At 41.9% G+C, this 20072-nt stretch overlaps 1 protein-coding gene across 5 annotated transcripts in view; it reads right to left on the bottom strand.

Annotated features, from left to right (window-relative positions):
- ZNF385B (zinc finger protein 385B) overlaps nt 1–20072 on the bottom strand; it is a 311286-nt gene that overhangs the window by 155550 nt on the left and 135664 nt on the right. Inside the window, exon 1 of one of the 5 annotated variants that reach the window (XM_048868911.2) lies at nt 2444–2519. The exons of the other annotated variants lie outside the window; for them this stretch is intronic. Within the exon in view, the coding sequence (XP_048724868.2) occupies nt 2444–2462 (19 nt within the window). The 5' untranslated portion in view covers nt 2463–2519. Of the gene's footprint in view, nt 1–2443; nt 2520–20072 lie in introns of those variants that run through there. 5 annotated transcript variants of the gene reach the window in all.

The following is a 20072-nucleotide window of genomic DNA, read 5'->3' on the forward strand; positions in this document are numbered from 1 at the left end:
GAAATATTAGAGTATTTGAATATCATTTTCCAAATGTTTTGACTTTCACTAAAACTACAGCATATGATAATCTTAAACTTTACTTGGAGAGTTTTAGTAGTACAGCAAATAAAAGTGAAAAAACATTTTTTTTGCAACCAAGGGCCAAATTTGCAGATGCTCATACAAAAGCGAACACCTGTCAGCAAAGGGACAGGAAATCTGTGCATGTGTAACACAGATAGACCCTGGTCATAGGCGGGCAGGATCTAATCTGGGACCTCTGGAGCTAAATGCATGAGCCTCTTCTGTATGAACTAAAAGCCATATAGCACTTAGTTAAGGCTCATTAACCTCTAAGTAGTCTTGGTGCCATTAGAGGGGACAGAACACCACACCCAGGAGATATGTGGGTTACACATGCAGTTGGGTAACTGCCTCTCGACCAACATATTTATAAGTACAACTACTCAGTTTGCATAATGGCTGCATATGAGTCTTTAAAAATCTGGCCCTGAAAATCTTGATTATCTAGGAAAATAACTAAGTAATTTATTTCAGTAATTTTCTTGTACTATACATACACTGATAAATCTTATGATCCTGAAGATATGAAATGCTATGATCTTTAGTCTATGTTAGGTGTCGAACACCTCTTCTCTCAGCATAATTGAAATTATAACAGATAGCAAGGGTGAAATTCCTAAAACTACTAATGACTTGAATCAAGTTCAGTCATTTTCAACATGTATGTATACATATACATGAATATTGTTTACTGTTACTACAACTGCAGTGCAAGAGAATTATGACCAGTGATATTGAACTGAATATCCTGAAGGTGGCACACACACTAAAGGATGGCATATTTTAAATTCTGAAAGAATCTAATGCATCTTTGTTAAACCTATCTAGACATGAAAGAACAGAGAAAAGGTAAAAGCAGACTTTCCAGTGCTCCCTCTGTTCTCTCAGACTTTTGACAACTGTATTAAAATTTCCACAAAATATATTTCCTTGCAATAATGTAAATATTGTCATGGCAGGGTTTGAATACACAGTAACACAGAAGCAAAGATCTGAAATGATCAGTCACTGTGCACAATCTTGGACAGTTTAGCACAGAAGTCTGCGCATTATGAATGTCAAGGAAAACATAAGTACAGTTAAAGAAACTGCAGTGATAAAAAGATGGGACCAAATTATTTTGAAATGGCAAGTGCTTTTAGTATTGTAGCATGGACACAGAGATCAAACCTATTCTGTTAAAATCTAAACAATTTAGCTATCCTGTCAGCATTAAAAAACATTACCCAGACATAATTTTGTGTCTTTAGAAAGTTAAAACATTTTCATGGTAAACCAAAAATGACGATGCAATAAATGATCCACAAATAGTTTTTAATAAGAGGACAGATCTGAAGGAAAGAACAGTTTAAGCTAGAAAATCTTGTGGGGTATTTTAAACAAATTAAATCATGAGAATCTAAATTTGCCACAAACACATATGAGAAAATGCTTCTGCAGACCAGAGGCTGTTTTATAACATTCCCAGTGAATGAAACATTTTATCAACATTTATTTAGATGTCTGGAAAATCTGCCAATAATATTCCTGCAGACAAGGTTGTCTTGTATGAAGTAAATCTGTTTCCTACAAATTAATCCTCCTAACTGTAAAACAAACAAAGATGTACAGGTTGGAAGGAAAGCATTCATCTGTTTTCTATTCAATAAGACACCCACAGAAATTTCTGAAAGGCATCCTGCACATTTTTTAACATTGCTGCCAAGCAGAACAGTGAAAATGGCAACACACTAACATTTCACAAGCTGAACAACTTGAAAATGTTTCCTAAAATACAGAGAGTGGAGGTATTCTTTATTTGAAATGCTATTACTATTAACAGAATTATGTACCATGCTATCATTCCGTATGTTTTTGCAGCAGAATTCTACAGAGTTATTAATGATGTTCATTATTAAACAGTCAAGTAATAGATTTTTTTAAAATTATCCATTAGCACACTTCACCTACAGAAACACACTGTGTTAATATCTGAGATATAAATACTTACAGCTGACTCACTAACAAGAAGTTTTACTTATAGCCATCCTTCAGAAAATGTCATGATTACCATCTGAACAAGAGTAAAGTTCAAATGCTGATTCTGGCATTCCTATCTCTCTATGGCATACATTAGCCAAAGATAAAAAGCATCCGAAATAAATAAATCAGACAACTAAATAATCAGAGACTAGGATTTCCTAAACTGATACTTCAGTACCTGAACCACAGCAAATGAGTACAACTTATGTTAATGGGCAGCTCTTCAAAATAAATTACCAAAATATAGTATACATTTCTCTTCATACAGAGCTGGAAAAAACATACAGAGTACCAGTCTATTATGCTAGTTAGTTGAAACAGAGAAGTTACAACTTCCCACATGGCTTTAACTTACCCAGAAGCATGTTTCTCATCTACAGTTAGCTCAGCAGAATGGCAAATTCTACACAGCAGATTTAGTAAAGGGAGCATTCCTTAAAAACTCTTTTTTGACTTGACTGAAGATTTGAGCATAGGCTGTTGAGAAACATACCTTGTACCCTAGGGCAGCTGAGGTATGATACTTCACTCCCATTGGTGAACAGTACCTCTCAGAAACAATAGAGACACTGTCAGTAGCTGTTGCCACCTCAGACTGTGAGGCAACAAAATCATGAAAAACTAGGTCACTTCTCTGAAGCTTTTTAAGTGGTATATATTAAATATGTCTGTCCAGCACTTGGTTTGAAAATAATCCTCTGCCTCTCATTATGGAATAAAACTCCCTCACCCTCCACCCCACATAGCGTACCTACATATGTGCAAAGCTCAGAATATTTTACTACACAGATATTTAAAGCAAAAATATTAAGAAAAAGATCAGTGATGAGCCAAATTCAGCCCTTGTGTAAGGGGGTTCAACTTCACCAACTTCAGTGAAGTCATGCCTGCTTACATGAGTACTGTACTGGTTTCATTATATGTAACATACTTCCCTTCAAGTAACATAAGTGAGGAGATTTAATTTATTTATTTTAACATGGAGTCAAATATTTACTTATTTTTGAATGTTTGGCAACTTCTGCAAAGGAATAAGATTAGCTTGAACAAACATGCAAGAAAAATATTGACTGTTTTCTGCTGGCATCCTTACTGAATATTGAAATCCATGATGGACTACTTGTGCATAGACTGTACAATAATAATTACCTTTGATGAAGAGAAAGATCTTAGAGAAATAGAAAGCCAAAAATCTGTAACGAAAGTATAGATTACATAAAGAAAAGATTAAGACGCTGGGGGGGGGGGGTCCCCAATCCCTTAAATCCTCTCCCTGTGCTCCATTGCACAGGTATAAATTCAGAGTAGACCACGGAAGCCAAGCGAGGTCAATCCAAGTGTGACAATCTGGGGAGCTTCTCTATGTACAAGTTATGAATTCTGGTTGTTTTTATGAAATTGGTATATATTGAAAGCTTACGTGCCCGTGGAATTGGCCATTGGCCGTCAGGGCTGGTGTCACATCTCCCCCAGACCAGGAACAGGAGAGTCATTAACCTGAATACCCTCCATTCAAATGGAAGCACCTTAGAAAAATGGGACAGCTGAAGGTTAGGAAAAACCAATTCTACTCCACTTGCAACAGGTAGGGGGCAAAAGGAGCTCTGAAATCTCCCCAGAAGGGCAACAAAGAGTGAGGTGTTGAGACAGCCCTTTAAAAAACACAGAAGGACTCAGAAGAACAAAGGGACAGGATTTTGGAGGGAAGAGGGACTTTTTGACTGCCAGATGAGCCAGAGCTGGAGAACAATGACAGCATGGGTCACAGAATGAGACTCCAGGCTTCAAAAGAGAAGTCTGACCTGGGAGAATGAAGTCCAGGGGAGGGGATTTACAACTCTCAAAGGACACTGACTCAAATCCCAAAGACTACCATGAGTGGTGGGGAAACAGAGACAGGGATTCACATACAGGTGTTTCTTAATTTGCCTAGATCTGCATATCTTCTATGCTGTCTAAAATAAAAAGCAACTATTTCAGAAATCCTTCTGCAAAGTCTGTTTTTATTTGTGTCAACTGTTCCATGTCCCCTGAAAGGTTAAGCTGTAGACCCAGCAAGTCCACAAGGTGCAGAACTTGTAAAGGGTGTGCTTAAGTTAATGGAGTGCCCTGGAACGGTCTAAAGCAGCGGGGCTGCAGGCTCTTGCCTCCACTTGTCTGTGGGTATAAGACAGAGAGATTGTCCAAAGAAATGTGCCAGTGAGACTATAGTCAGTGGCCGGAGCCTATCCAGTCAGGAAGGGGAGCTTAAAAAGCACACAGGCCCAGTGCGTGGGTCCAGACACAGCAGCCTGGTGGATGTCCAAAAAGGGGACGTTTGACCAGGGCTGACACACCAAGTTACACCAAAGCAAGTGAGGTCCGAACATGGCCCTACATTTAATAAGCTTTATTAAAAGTTTACTATAGGAATTGTTCCCTCAGCTATCCATCAGTCTGAGCCCTGTTGATAGATATACCTCCTCAGTTCCATCTGAACAGGGAAGAGTTCATATTTTTTTTGAAAACATGACTGACTCTCTCCTGGTTTTAACGGAGTACAAGCCACATATTGTTTTGGTGTTTACATTTGTTCTTGGACTAGACTTGCCTAATGTATGGGGGTGGAGAGAAGACGTGGCAGTCAATGCCCACTAGTCCTGCTTCTCCAAGTCCCTTTGGAAATGATGTGGCAGTCACACACACATACAGTGTTTATACATTTCCTGGTCAATTTGGGGTTTGTGGATGGAACTTTTGCCTGAGCAGACACCACTCCCATTTTTTCTTGCTTCAGAAACATTCTTTTTTAAAGCAACCAAGTAAGGAAGGTTCTCAGAAAAATAAACTTGTTTTATTTTAAAAAATCCATCAAGAAAATCAATAGTCTTAAGGGCCAGATCCTCAGCTGGTGTAAATCAGCATGCCTCTATTAAAATCAGCTTGTCCCTTATAGGACAGCTATGGGGAAATGTACAAAACTCTGTATGTGGAACTATTTCACATCAGCTCTCCGTATTAGTGATGGGGGAGAGCGTGTAGTTATTTATTTTAATTACTTGCTCTATTGTCCTGGCCTTTTCCGGTCATTTTATTTTTAAAAATCAAACTAGCCAGCTGTAACCCACAGCTAACCCCGATACTAGCACAAACCCACAGATCGTTTTGGACAGGCTAAATCCAAACCCCATCCTCAACAGAACACTTCAATTAAAGTTTTGAGCCTGTGTGGTCACAGAGAAGAGCTGGAAAATGTGAACCTACCATGCTCCAACCCCAGCAGGTAAATAAAAAGAATACCTATTTTTAAAATTTTCATGATTTTTAAGCTAGTCCCATGCTCCTGATTTTTGAATAGTTGTAGCTGGCAACACTGATACAGCAAAGGGGGACTCAGGTGACAGCATAGGGGACCTGCGTTCCTATTCACGATTTTACAGTCTGCCACCCTGTTAATGATTTTCTCTTGTATTTACTGTGAAGATTTGAGTTGTTTGTTTAATGGCGCAATACACCTGCAGTTTATTTGTAACACCACTTCATATATTTTACACCTTTTTAAATAAATAGTTTGCACTACAGCAACACACAATGGAAAGGACGACAGCAATGAAAATTGGCATAACAGCCGTTTGTTACATTTGTTCAGTGAATGCACTTACGCTCTCTCTGTTTGGCAAGCTTTGATATTTCCTTACGTGTGAAAGCTACTAGACTGATGGCACTGGAACTCAGCATCCACTGTTTTAACTACACAGCAGGTAAGTGCAGAGGACAGCATGACAGCGGCCCCCACACTGCCCCCTCCCTCCACCCCCCAGCAGTATACATCAACACCACTCAGGAGCAGTCAGTGTGAGAGAGGATAGTTCAGCTTCCAAATCTCTGTGTGGTGGGGACAGAACAAGCCTTTGGGGCTTGCGAAGTTCACTGCGAATCTCACCTTTCATTTTTAACCTTTTTTGTGCTGGAGCCTGCCTTCAAAACAGGTTGCAGGTTAAGAGCTTTGTGGTGGGAATACACAACGTTAATTAGGAAAGGTTCCAAACTCCCCTTTTTAGGCCCATGATTTTTGAGCACCCATGAGCATTTCATACCTGAGAAGAATCTTGTGGGGATATACCACCAGCACTAAACTCACAGCAAATGCCCTCCCAGCCACCAGCTGTTCTCCTCCAAATTGTTATTATTGTGCCTCCAACAGCCAGGAGGAAGAGACTGACAGCCAGCAGCCACCTGTGACTGAGCAGTGGACACAAATGTCTTCTCAGCCACCAGCTGTTCTCCTCCAAATTGTTATTGTGGCCTCCAGGAGCCAGGGGGAAGAGATTGCCAGTCAGCAGCTGCCTATGACTGCGCAGTGGGCAGAATGAGAGGTATCCACTCTTCCCTTCAGCAATGGTAGAGGCAGCAGCAATCCTCAGAAAACAGAGAAGGGGAGTACACAGAGGTCAGAGGAAGAGAGGGAGCTCACCACTTGTCTTATCCTTGGCAGCAACATCTTCCCAAGGGGAGCAGGGAATTAGAGAGAAGGTGAGCTCCAATGAGTCAGGGAAAGAAGGGACCATGGAGTGGGGATGGGGAGGACTTGATAAGCGAGAGTAACGAGAAAGAGGTGGCTATGCCAAGAGGAGAGAGAACAAAGGATAAACAATGGAATACAGAAGGGATAAGAGGACAGACAACAGAAGAAGGGCTCTAAGGGGGAATATACAATGTAATGTGAGAGGAAGTAGGGTAGACAGCATAAGAATAAGACCAGTGGGATAGAGGAAAAAATAGGAGGAAATGTGACCCTACTTTTCAAAGAAAGCAAAGAGCAGAGAAGAAAGTGAGAAAGAAAGGAGAGCAGAAGAAAACAGTAAGATGAAAGTACATGAATCAAAGAAGGGAGGGGAGAAAAAATGGAAGATGACAAAATAAGCCACACACAACTTTCTAAGTCAGTGTTAAGCCTGCTGGACCAGCAGGCTTAGCACCAGTCTAGGTAAAGTTTTTAAAGCAACCCTCAAAAGTTTACATCATCAAGCTGTTTAAAATATAAGATCTACACATACATAATTTCTATCAAATTCTGCTGCTTTCCTCTCTCCGGTGCGCACCTCTCCTCCCCAGCAAACATTCATCTTCCTTCACACACTGCTATGAAAATCCATCTCCTCTCCCCTCAAAATCCATCTGCCCTGCTACCCCACACTTTCCTCTCAATAAATAAATAAACCCATCTGCTTCCACTCTGAGATTGTCTCAGCTCTGGTAAGCGTGTACAATAAGTAGATCTGTGATCTCGTAGAGAAGGGGGGCAGGTTGCTGGTAGACCAGAGAGCCTGTTCAGCTGAGTTCCATCCCTGCCAAAATTTAAGCAGCAGCCACTAGGAGGGAAGGTTCTGGTTTTCTTGCAGAAGGTGTCTGAAGGTGCTTGCAAGGCATGCGCCCAGCGCAGTCATGTAAGAGTAGAGCAGCTTAGTGGTCCAACAGATGAGGCATCCACCAGGCAAATACCCAACTGCGCCCCAGCCCAGTCTGTGCCTGTATGGGAATTTTATTGATTTTTATGCTCTGTTATTGCACTGCACTCCGATATCAGGCACATATCCAATATCTGTGTAGGTATGAGAAGTGTTATTTTGAACATTGGCAATAGTGCATTAATATTGCTGGCTGTTATGGTTTCTCTAATAGAGGCAAGAAAGAAAATAACCTAAATTCACCAAAATGTACAAAAAACTCTGCAGTTGAAGGTTGCAAAACACGCTCTCCTCCCCAGAAAAAAAATTCCCTTTGCTATGATAGCTTGCTAATAGGGGGTGGTATAGTGTGATAACAAGCTTATGTATAGGGCAGGGGTGGCCAACCTATGGCTCTTCAGAAGTGAATATGTGGCTCCTTGTATAGGCACCGACTACGGGGCTGGAGCTACAGGTGCCAACTTTCCAATGTGCTGGGGGGTGCCCATTGCTCAACCCCTGGCTCTGCCCCCACTCCACCTCTTCCCACCCCCTCCCCTGAGCTTGCAGTACCCTCGCTTCTCCTCCCTCCCCCCCAGAGCCTCCTGCACACCACGAAACAGCTGATTGGGAGGTGTGGGGAGGGAGGGGGAGGTGCTGATCGGCAGGGCTGCTGGTGGGTGGGAGGTGCTGGAATTGGAGAGAGAGGAGCTGATGGGGGGCTGCTGACATATTACTGTGGCTCTTTGGCAATGTACATTGGTAAATTCTGGCTCCTTCTCAGGCTCAGGTTGGCCACCCTTGGTATAGGATAATGTCAAGGTGGAACTTCGAGAACTCTACTTTCAGGAAAGCCTGATGACAGAGCAGGAAGGAATAAAGCATGAATGTTGTACTATCATGGCTCGCTCTTTGCATGCTTGGACACTGAATAACTTTCCCTCCATAAATCTAGCCCTTGGGATTTACACTGCATTCTATGGCAAGTACTTATATTACAGTGTCACACTGATAAGATTATTTTCCTAATCGCCAGCCACACACACATCTGGGTTTTTCTATCTCATGCATCATCATGGCACCAGAAGATCTGCAGGCTTCACCTACACTGCACTGAGATTATATCCTCTCTACCAACCTATACAAACTCACAGCAGGCAACCAGGATGCACAGGTTCTCAGGGAAGGTTCAATAATGAAAATAATAGGACTATATCTATGTAGCAGAGGGTATAATTTGGCCTGCTACGCCTCTATCTAGTGATAATACATGAGTTGGAGAGAATCAAAGTTAACTCTTTGAGGCTTGACTGTAATGCTGTAATATATATTCAACCTTTCTGCCTCAGAATCTTCATCATCCTTTCACCACAAGAATTCCACCTTTATGATCTGTAGCTGAGGTATAGGGTTTTTAATCCATATTTGGGGCTCAAACACTACAGTGATGAGTCATAAAAATGCCTAGGTAGATGAATGAGTGTATGCTTTACTGTACAGTATGTTTATGCATAATGCAACAAAGAATAACAACTATTTTGGAAGATAGGATCATTGCTCATCTTCAGAGACATCCTCTTAAGCCAGTGGTCATGTCTTCTAGTGCAAAGTTATATTATATCAATGAGCAGTAAATCTTTTTGATGACAGACAATTTTAATCTGGGAAATCCCTTTATTCCACTTGTGGTGATAAAGAATTTCCTTTTAAATGACTCAGGAAATGAGATTCTGCTAGGTGATCAATTTGGCAGATGTTGTATGTTTAGTGCCAAGTAATATTCTGTTTTGTGCTAGGAGTTCAAGGCAAAGAAATATCAAGCCTTTTCACTCCAAATATGTCTAAATGGAAGATACAGCATTTTCAGGGAACAAACAGAGGGCTGCAATTACTTAGTATAAGCACCTCTTTTGCCTTCAAGAGAGTTGCAACCACTGACTGCAACGGACTCATGGAATAAAAATAAAGCTCAGACACACACACAGACTATCAGTTTGTGATCATCTTTAGTCTGAAACATTTTTCAGGAATAAATATTTAAACAATGTTTCCCAGTTGAACACAATTTGTAACAAGCTATTTTGTTTACACTTTTTCATTGATGTTTTTCCCTTCAGTAAAAGGGAAAATGGTGTGCAGAAAGAAGGAAATTGTAACAATATAAACAACTGTAATGCACGTAATATACAGTAGTTGTGTCAAATTTTGTTTCTAATATGACAGCATACAGTAAATACTTGTTATTCCTTTTTAAATAGCGCCTTGGGTAATATTTTAGGACGAAACCTGAGCTCCAGTCCTCCTCTATACAGTATATTCATGATTAACCAAATAGCATGGGGGACACACATTTTATGTGGATAATCAAGAGGGAAGAGAAGTTCAGCAGTGGAGGAGCCTCCCCCATGGCCAGGAGCTCGTCATCCTTCTCTTCACAGCCCTGGCCAGTGGGGTTTCTTCTCTGCCATTCGCACTCACTCCTAAGACAACAGATCTGCAGAGAGCTCCCTGCACTGCCATAGGGCCGGTGACACCCTATCCCTGCCGACACATGGCAGAACAGAGACCCCTGGCCAGGACTCTGCTCTGCCCCAGAAAGGACTGGAGCCTTCTCTGCACCTTGCACCTGCAAGGATCAGGTGCCAATGGCCCTGCTGCAGGGAGCCTTCTGTAGCTCTGGTGTCATGGCCCTGCTCACTCTTGTGACAACAGGGTTATAGAGGACACCCTACACTGCCACAGGAGCCATTCAGAAGCAGGGTGGCCTCTTCCACAGCTGGGGGCTCAGCCTTCTCGCAGTCGTGTCTAAGGGTCTCTACTCTATCATCTGAACCTCCACTTTATCCAAAGCCCTTCCTTGTCCCCCAGCATGAGATACATGGGGGACGGGAAAAGGACTCAGAATGTGGAGGTTCAGAGAATAGGGTTTTGGATAATCACAAGTATACTGTACTGTCCATGCAACCATGTTGATAGGGAAATGTCCTGTGCAATTTCAGCTGGATAGTAGGGCCTTCTGCAATGTGATTCCTTGGGATAAATTAAGACATATAAGCCACCTTAAAGAGCAGGCACAATCTAATACATGAGTGCACAATACAGCCTATAGAAGAATGTGATTACAGACTATACCAACTGAGGTTTGTGGTGGTGGATAGTAAGCACCACAGATCCCTCCTGGGAATACAGTGATACAAGCCATAAATCTGACCAGGATGGAATTTCAGAATTGTACAGCTGCAGTGCAAGAAACAAAAAAGGAAGTCTCATGGACAATGAAACATCATACGGGATGTTTTCAAAGGAGACAGGTGCCTCAAAGGAAAGCTGTGACTGAAGATAGACCCCACTGTGGAACCTATGTGCTTACCATGAAGGAAAATTCCAGTGCCACTACCTAACACAGTATGCAAGGAGCTTGAAAGTCAGCAGAACAGGGATATCATGGTATCTGTAGAGGCCAGTATAGCCTGGATAAGCAGCATGGTGGTGGCAAAGCAGCAATCAGGTAAATTACACATCTGCATAACCTCAAAGCCTCTGAACTAGACATGGGAAAGATGCCACTATCCATTATCCACAGTTGATGGCATCTTGCCAGAACCTTTATAGTCTGTGATATGAGGAACAGGTTTTGGCACATAAGCCCAGACACCGACAACCTTTGCAACACCCTTTGACCACCAGAGACGGCTACGGAGCCCATACAACTATGGGGAAAGGTGGAAGTGGACTTATTGACCTACAAGGAAAAAGAAAATACTGTACTTGATTACAGTGGACTACTATTCAAATTTTTGGAATGTCTATGCCTGCCTTATAACAGAACTGAGTCAGTGATTAGGAAATTAAAGGCCCACTTTCCAAGACAGCGGATTCCACATGCTGTATTCACCTATAATGGACTTCAATTTCTCTCAGAAGAATTCAGGGAATTTGCATGCAAATGCAAGTCTGACCACCACACCTCCTCCCTGGCACAAGACTGCCAAAATAGTCTGCCACAGGCATTGATGGGACAATAGTCCAAAACCCTGCTATCAATGAAAGACCTGTTGCAGGCTGAAGATGGAGACACTAAGAGGAGATAGTTGACAATCAGAGAAAACAGGCACTAGAGTATGACAGATCAGCCAAGAATCCTGTGAGAATACAGCCTTTAGAGAGTCACCAGAAGGAGTGGACTAAAGGAGTTGTGACGGATACATTGGCACCTAGGTCCTACAAGGTGACTGTGCAAGAGGGAATAAGGGATCCAAAGGAACAACAGTCATTTATGAGCCAGCAGACAAACACCCAGAGAACCTACCAAGAGGATCAGAATGGGGTGGGGGGGGGGAAGGGAGGGAGGGAAGGAGGGAGAGATAGAGAGACAGTGCATCCAGAAGCCAACCCGACAGGGGGGAAGGATACTCCACAGAGAGATAGTTTGCTAGACTTGGAAAGAGAGGTAGATCACTCCTGGTCTGGTTGCCTGCTCTCAAAGACTACACAACCAGCCGAGTCTGTGGTAAAGAAGTGACGTCAACTCAGCTGTGCGCTAGCAACTCTGATCAAAGTAATATAGGGTGGGGGTCTGGATGTCAATTATTTGTTTTTAATATTTATATTAAAATGTTTGTAAAATAGGGAAGATGTATCATGATCAGTGGAACTGGAGTCAGAGAGCCCATGTTCCATGGAGAAATTATTACTGACAGCACTCCAGAGAATTGGGCTGGAAACAACTCAGCCACCTGGACAGAGCAGTCCAAAGGGTTTAATAAAGTTCCATTTGTTCAACTTGCAGTACTTTCAGCATCTCTTTGCAAAATGAAACCTGGCTGGAACATGCTGCACTCTGGGGATCATTCCCATGTTAGCAATGTTGAGGTGTAGTTTTAAGATAGTGCAATTTAGAGCAGTGTTGAGATTACTCTAAATTATGGCCCAGGATTGGAGGAAGATGGGAAGGCACAAAGCAACCCAACCATCAGGTGTACCAAGTATTCGTTCTGTGCATATGAGCATTCAGACCAGGTGTCTCCACTGTCAGACATAGAACGAGGGCAGGGGAGCATTACAGTAAAATGGCTTTCATGGTAATCACTCGTATATCCATTTCTCCCTTGGCAAACCCTAGATGATATCTACAAAGACGCCCAAGGGAACTATATTTCTCTACCTAGAAAGAAAGGCATTCAAGCAAAGGTGGGGAGTATGCAAAAGGGACAACCACTATTAGCCACTGTCAGTCTTCTAAACTCCTGTGTTTTGTTTGTTGCTGTTCCTTTCTGTATCTACTTTATATGGGTTTGCCAAAAATATTTTATATACACCTTATTAATCTTTAGACTTGTTAGCATGCAGCAAGCTACAAACAAATATAAATAGAACATTCCTGTTCCAGTTTATGGCTTTTATCCAAGGAAAGTAGACTTGTATAATTATTAAATTGACTCCTGTGGGCTTAATTTTGCCTTTAAAGCACAGTCCTGCATTAGGGGAAGTGCAGAACAGCCCTGAACCAAAGAGGGTACCACGAGGAATTTTGCCTCATAATGCCTTCCTCCAGCGCTTAGGGGGAACACACCTATTGCTACATCCTTTAGGAAGTGCAGAATGCTCCCCTTTCCTGTACACACCAGTGTAATGGCCTGGCACAGTGTGACCCTATGCAATTCATCTCACTTTAACTGACTTCGTCCCAATCCTGCAAAGGAATCTTCACACACAAACTCTTACATGTGTACCAGTGTACCAATGACTACAGTGCAACTCACTCACTTCAAATCACTTACTGTTTTGATCCAAGATCTGTTTGGCTACGAACTTATCTTCAGCAGCTCTAGATAACAAATGTTGGAAACCATTGCAATTAGTCATTGCTTTGTAGTTGTGTAAGAGAAGTGACAAATTTATTTTTCTACTTTGGATCTTGTGCTACAAATTTTATGAAGATATAGTATCTCAATGACTGTAGAAGGCAATTATGATGAAGAGTGCTGTAGCCATACCAGGTATCACTGAGAAGTGTAGAGAATGGTTTGCAAATTCAGAGAATGAAAGATTAAGAAAAGGCTTTTATGCTCCCCACCCCTTCCAACTCAAATTGGTACATGTTGATCACTATTGTTACTCTAACCCACAATAAATTAATCAAAATCTAAGTAATCTGTATACAGATAAGCAAGGGGGGGAATTACAAAACATCAGTGGAGTTATACTAGTGCTTAACTGCAATGGAATTACTCCCAAATTGAACTAATGTAAGACTACATGCGAGTCCTATACACTAGTTTAAGTCTATATAATAGGGAAGTATGATACAGGAACACCTGGTATCTAATGACAGTCCAATGCAATTTGGATCCTGGAACTGCAGGGTGCTTAATCACTGTGAGGTAAGAAACCCCACTGTCATTCTCTAGGATTCCCAAAGGTAGGTGTAAAGAGTTGCAAGGTCAGATTAAGGAGAAGGGCCTATCCAGCTCTTTTGTCATAGGGCACTGTGGGCTGAGGAAGTGAAGGAGGAGTGTAGATAGAGGGAAGAAAAAAGGGGAAATCCTTGGCATGCCAAGAGAAGGTCTTTGAACCCTTGGGAGACAAAACATAACCTGGTATTCATGTGTGGGACTCCCACTTATTTCAGTGAGAGCTGCAAACACATTTCTAAGGGAAGACTTTGGCTTCACAATTGTGAATATCTTGAAAGGAACTCTGACTACTTTTGAAGTTCACCCCTTGACATCAGAAATATGGAAACAACACAGTGACTGCTTTGGCACAGTAGAAACAATAAATTACATGCTGATAAATTGTTATTGTATCATCATGTTCCTCTCAGTGTTAAGAGATAATATGAATTCACATGACAAATAGAAGCAGAGTAGGTTACAGTCACCAAAAAGAGTCAGATTTACGACAAAAAAATTAGAAAGGCATCCGCACGAACATGAAAAAAGCAAGTTTATGAGGTGGCTCCTGAGTTGTAATGTACCACGAAACTTCATTCAAATCCTCCCAAAAACCATGAGAGGCTTATGCATGAGAGGATAAAAGGGACTAGCATGCCAAAAAGTTCTATGCATGAAGGAAATATCAGCACATAATGTCAGTTATACTGAGAAAATGAATCCATAAGAAGCAAATGACATATCCTGGTACTCTATAAGAGCAGCTAACAGAAGCTTATATCACACTAATCCCCTGGTTTACAGACAAACTCATTAAAAACATTCTTAGTATTCTTTCGCCTTTCCCTTGGGAGTTTCAAAAAAGTTTTACATTAAAAATAGAAAGAAGCATCTGGACACAGCAAAGAATCAGATCTACTTAAAAATGTATGTGAAGCAAATCAGTGTATTAATGTCAGGGTGATACATCTAAATAAGCAGCAATAGGTCTTTCTGGGAGACTCAAACAATGGATGATATACTAGAACCTTTGGCATTTTCAAATGCAGCTCATGTTGGTAGTAATCAAAAGTTATCTTCTGGTGCTTGGTTAGTGAGCTATGTGAAAGAATTGATAGCCTCATTTCAGTTCCCAGTGCACAAGTGTTCACACCACAGGAGCTAATGTTGTTGACAGTCTTAGCTCAGAGATTAAGGTTTTAATTGTGAAAGACATTAAAAAATATTCTATTCTAGGTATTCCCTCCAGAACAGGAGGGCACAATGGTGGGTTGTGATAGAAGTGGGAATTTTCTGTAATATTTTTATGAATGATACGCAAGACAGCGACTTGTTTAACTTGCTATTGCTACCTGGTAAGTGCAAAAGGGTTAAAATGCTGCTCTTAGGGCACAGCAGGAGACATGAGGAGTTTGTGCAACATAACTGTCTGGGGTAACATGAATGGGTCATAAAAGCCTGCCTAGAACCTGCCTTTATATCAATCAAGGATCTGGAAAGACAATGTGAACCCCCAATGACTTAACAACTGACACGTAACAATGGGGAACTCCAACAGAAGGAACCAGGAACTCAGCCTGGCTTTGGAGAAGGTAGACAATGGACTGAGAGGTGACAGCAGGCAAAGCTAAGAACTGGGCCCACAGAGAGAGAACAGCTCTCATCTGGGACTGACAGAAAAAGAGACAGATCCAAGATGGATTCTACAGCCGGTTGGCTGGATGGAGCCCTGTGTTAACCAGTATGGACTGTGCCTTGACCTGTGATTTTCTATGCAAACCTAATGATTTCCTCATGCTGTATTCCAATTGACTAAGCCTACTATTGAAAAGGCTGCCTGGTGTCACTGCAAATACTTGCTGAAGTGTACCTACAAGGGACTGTTTAAAAGCTGAGGCATAGCATGGATCTGGTATAAGGCCAACACAGGAATATTGTAAAGAGGAAGCAGTGTCTTGAGTTTCAGGCTCAGGGGTCAGAGTCAGGAGACCTGCCATAGGCTTTGTGTATGGCCTTGCTCAAATCACTTGACAGGTGTGTCTCAGGTTCCCTATCTATAAAATTAATATAATGCTACCTACTTAGAAGAGTGTCATGAGATTTAATTCATAAGGCTCAATTGCACCTAAATGGCACAGCCCTAGAAGCACAATGCACCCCATAACTCCTCAACATACAGGGGGATGTCTTCTCCTCTGCTGATTGACAGTTTGCATCAAACCCCTCCCACCCCGTCCTCACAGGCTCTTCAACATTCATTTCACATGTACCTCCCATACGCTTCTCTTTCCTCTTCTCACTGTTCTTCCACGCCCTATCCCTCTTCCCCCACTTCCCTACAACACTCCCTTCCCTTGTCTTTACATTCAGTTTAACCCTGTCTAAGTGCACTGCTCCCTCCCCCAAAAAAATAGTGGAACTAATATGATTGCTACCACTGCAATATTCACTCTGCTGTGTGTTATACCTCTTTCCCCTACCCTTTATCTGTCTGTCTGGTCTATTTAGAGTGTGAGTTCTTTGGGGTAGGAACTGTGCTCCCCTGTGCTTGTACAGTACCTAGAACAATGGCACCCTATTCTTGGCTGGTTCCTAGGCATTACCATAATACATAAGATTAATAATAATACATACTTCTCACATGAGCATGATTACTTCTGCAGATGCTATGAATGGAGGGGTATTGAGTTAGTAGACATATATCCATTATATTGGAGAAGCTGTTCTAGATTCGATTCTCAATAGGGAGGACCTGGTTGAAAATGTGAAGGTGGAAGGCAGCTGAGGTGAAAGTGATCAGGAAATAATATAATTCACAATTCTAAGGAATGGTAGAAGGGAAAAGAGCAAAATAACCACAATGGACTTCAAGAAGGCAGACTTTAGCAAACTTGGAAAACTGGTAGGTAAGATCCCATGGAAAGCAAGTCTAAGGGAAAAGAGTTCAGGAGAATTGGCAGTTTTTAAAAAAGATTAAGGGCACAAGAGCAAACCATCCCAATGCATAGGAGATATATGAAGTATGGTAAGAGACCACCTGGCTTAACCAGGAGATCTTCAATGACCTGAAACTCAAAAAGAGTCACACAAAAAGAGGAAACTAAGTCAAATTATATACATTACAAAGTGTAAAACTCCCCACCACACAAGCACGTAGGGATAAAGTTAGAAAGGCCAAGACACACAACAAGCTTATACTAGCTAGGGACAAAGTGTAACAAGAAAACATTTTACAAATACATTAGAAGCAACAGAAAGACCAAGGACAGAGTAGACCCGTTATTCAATGAGGAGGGAAAGCCAACAGAATACACAGTATTGGCTGATCTATTAAATGTCATTTTTGTTTCAGTTTTCACCAGAAAGGTTAGTAGTGATTGGACAACTAAAATAATGATCAGTGTAAATGGGGAAGGAGCTGAGTCTAAAATAGGGAAAGAATAAGTTAAGAGTTACTTAGAAAAGCTAGATGTCTTCAGGTCAGCATTCTAGAATACTTAATGAATAGGCTGATGAGATCTTTGAGAATTCATGGAGGATAGGAGAGATCCCGGAGAACTGGAAAAGGGAAAATATAGGACCAATCCATAAAAAGGGAAATAAGGACAACCCAGGGAATTTATAGACCAGTCATCTTAACTTCAGTACCCAGAAAGATAATGGAGTAAATAAATCAATCAATTTGTAGGCATCTAGAAGATAATCAGGTGATAAGTAACAGTCAGCATGGATTTGTCAAGAACAAATGATTTCAAACCAACATACTATCCTTCTTTGACGGGGCAACAAGACTTGTGGATGGGGGGAGGGGAGGAAGCAGATGATGTTCTATCTTGACTTCAGTAAGGCTTTTGATACCGTGTCACATGACCCTCTCAAACAAACTAGGAAAATATAGCCTAGATGAACCTACTATAAGGTGCATGTGCAACTGGTTGGAAAACCATACTCTGTAGTTATCAATGGTTCACACTCAACCTGGAAGGTTATATCAAGTGGGGTCCTGGGTCCAACTCGATTCAATACCTTCATAATTGACTTGAATAATGGCAGAGAGAGTACACTTATAAAGGTTGTAGGTGATACCAAGCTGGAAGAGGTTGCAAGAACTTTGGAGGACAGGATTAGAATTCAAAATGATCTAGACAAACTGAAGAAATGGTCTGAAACAAATAGAAAGAAATTCAGTAACAACAAATGGAAATGATCACACTTGGGAAGAAATAATCAATTGCATAAATGCAAAATGGGAAATGACTGCCTAAAGAGTACTGCAGAAAAAGATGTAGGGGTTATAATGATCACAAACTAAGTATGAGGGTGACCTGATAGCAAGTGTTCAAAATCAGGACAGAGGGGTTTGTGTGCGTAAATAGGCACCTATATAAAACAAAGCCCCAAATATTGGGATTGTTCCTATAAAATCAGGACATCTGGTCACGTTAAATATGAGTCAACAATGTAATACTGTTGCCAAATATATTATATATATAAAATTCTTGGATGTTTTAACCGGAATGTTGCAAATGAGATACAAGAAGTAATTCTTCCGCTCTACTCAGCGCTGATAAGATCTCAACTGGAGTGTACGATATCCAGTTCTGGGCACCACACTTTGGGAAAGGTATGGACAAATTGCAGAAAGTCCATAGGAGAGCAACAAAAATTTTTTGGATCTAGAAAACACGACCTCGGAAGGATTGAAAAAAATGGGGTTGTTTAGTCTTGAGAAGAGAAGACCGAGGAGGACATAACAGTCTTCAAGTAAGTTAAAGGTTGTTATAAAGAGGAGGGTGATAAATTGTTTTCAAGCACTGAGGACAGGACAAGAAGCAAAGGGCTTAAATTGCAGCAAGGGAGATTTAGGTTAAACATTCGGAAAAACTGTAAGGGTAGTTAAGCATTGGAACAAATTACCAAGGGAGCCTCTGTCATTAGAGATTCTTAAGAAAAGGTTAGACAAACACCTGTCAGTGATTGTCTAGATCAGTGCTTCTCAACCCTTTTTTTTTAACCCAGGGACCTCTAAACTTAAATAACCAACCTGTGGACCGCCCAACCAGAGGCAACGTCTGGGGGGGACGGACACACAGGGTCAGGTCCCCCGTCCCTTCCCCAGATTTCTGCTTTCCATTTGGCTCTGCTCCTTGAAGTGCTGATTAGCAGGGCAGAGCAGTGATGTCTCTCCTTGGCTAGCTCCCGCCTGCTCATGGAGCCAATGGCTGTGAGGCAACCCCTTCTGATGGCAGGGGGAAATCTCTCTTCTGCAGTGATGCTGCAATTTTTGGTTGCACCTCCTGGCTAGCCCAGACAGGCTGGGTGGCCTGCTGAGCTGAACCTTGCTGCCCAGGCCTGAAGACCCATCACTGGCAGACTCCCTGAAACCTGTTCATGGCCCTCTGGGTTGAGAACCAGTGGTCTAGATCAGTGGTTCCCAAACCTGTTCCACTACTTGTGCAGGGAAAGCCCCTGCCGGGCTGGGTCAGTTTGTTTACCTGCTGCGTCCGCAGGTTCAGCCGATCGCGGCTCCCAGTGGCCGCGGTTCGCTGCTCCGGGCCAATGGGAGCTGCTGGAAGCAGCGGCCAGTACGTCCCTTGGCCCGCGGCGCTTCCAGCAGCTCCCATTGGCCTGGAGCAGCGAACCTCGGCCACTGGGAGCCGCGATCGGCCGAACCTGCGGACGCAGCAGGTAAACAAACTGGCCCGGCCCGCCAGGGGCTTTCCCTGCACAAGCAACGGAACAAGTTTGGGAACCACTGGTCTAGATAATACCTAGTCCTGCCCTAGGGCAGGGGACTGGACTAAATGATATATCAAGGTCCCTTCCAGTCCTACATTTCAAAGATTCGTATGATATGGTTCCTATGGCGACAGCTAGAAGTTCATTTTTGTTTTAACCTTGTGTAATAAAGCCCAAATAAATAATTTATTTGCAATTCTAATTAAACCACTAATTAATTTACATTGGTCTCCTTTAACATGAGATACAATCAATTTTTTGACAGCTAGCACAAAATTGTACAGGTGGACTTTACAAATGCAAATAGCTGCAAACATCAGAATTAGTGTCTGAATTTGCACTTATAAAATGTAACCTAATGGAGTAGTAGGTACAGATGTGCACACCACTGTTAGAAATTTTAATGGGGGTACGTGTCTATACA

The sequence above is a fragment of the Caretta caretta genome, chromosome 11 (genome assembly GCF_965140235.1).
Source record: "Caretta caretta isolate rCarCar2 chromosome 11, rCarCar1.hap1, whole genome shotgun sequence".
NCBI classification, from domain to species: Eukaryota; Metazoa; Chordata; order Testudines; family Cheloniidae; genus Caretta; species Caretta caretta.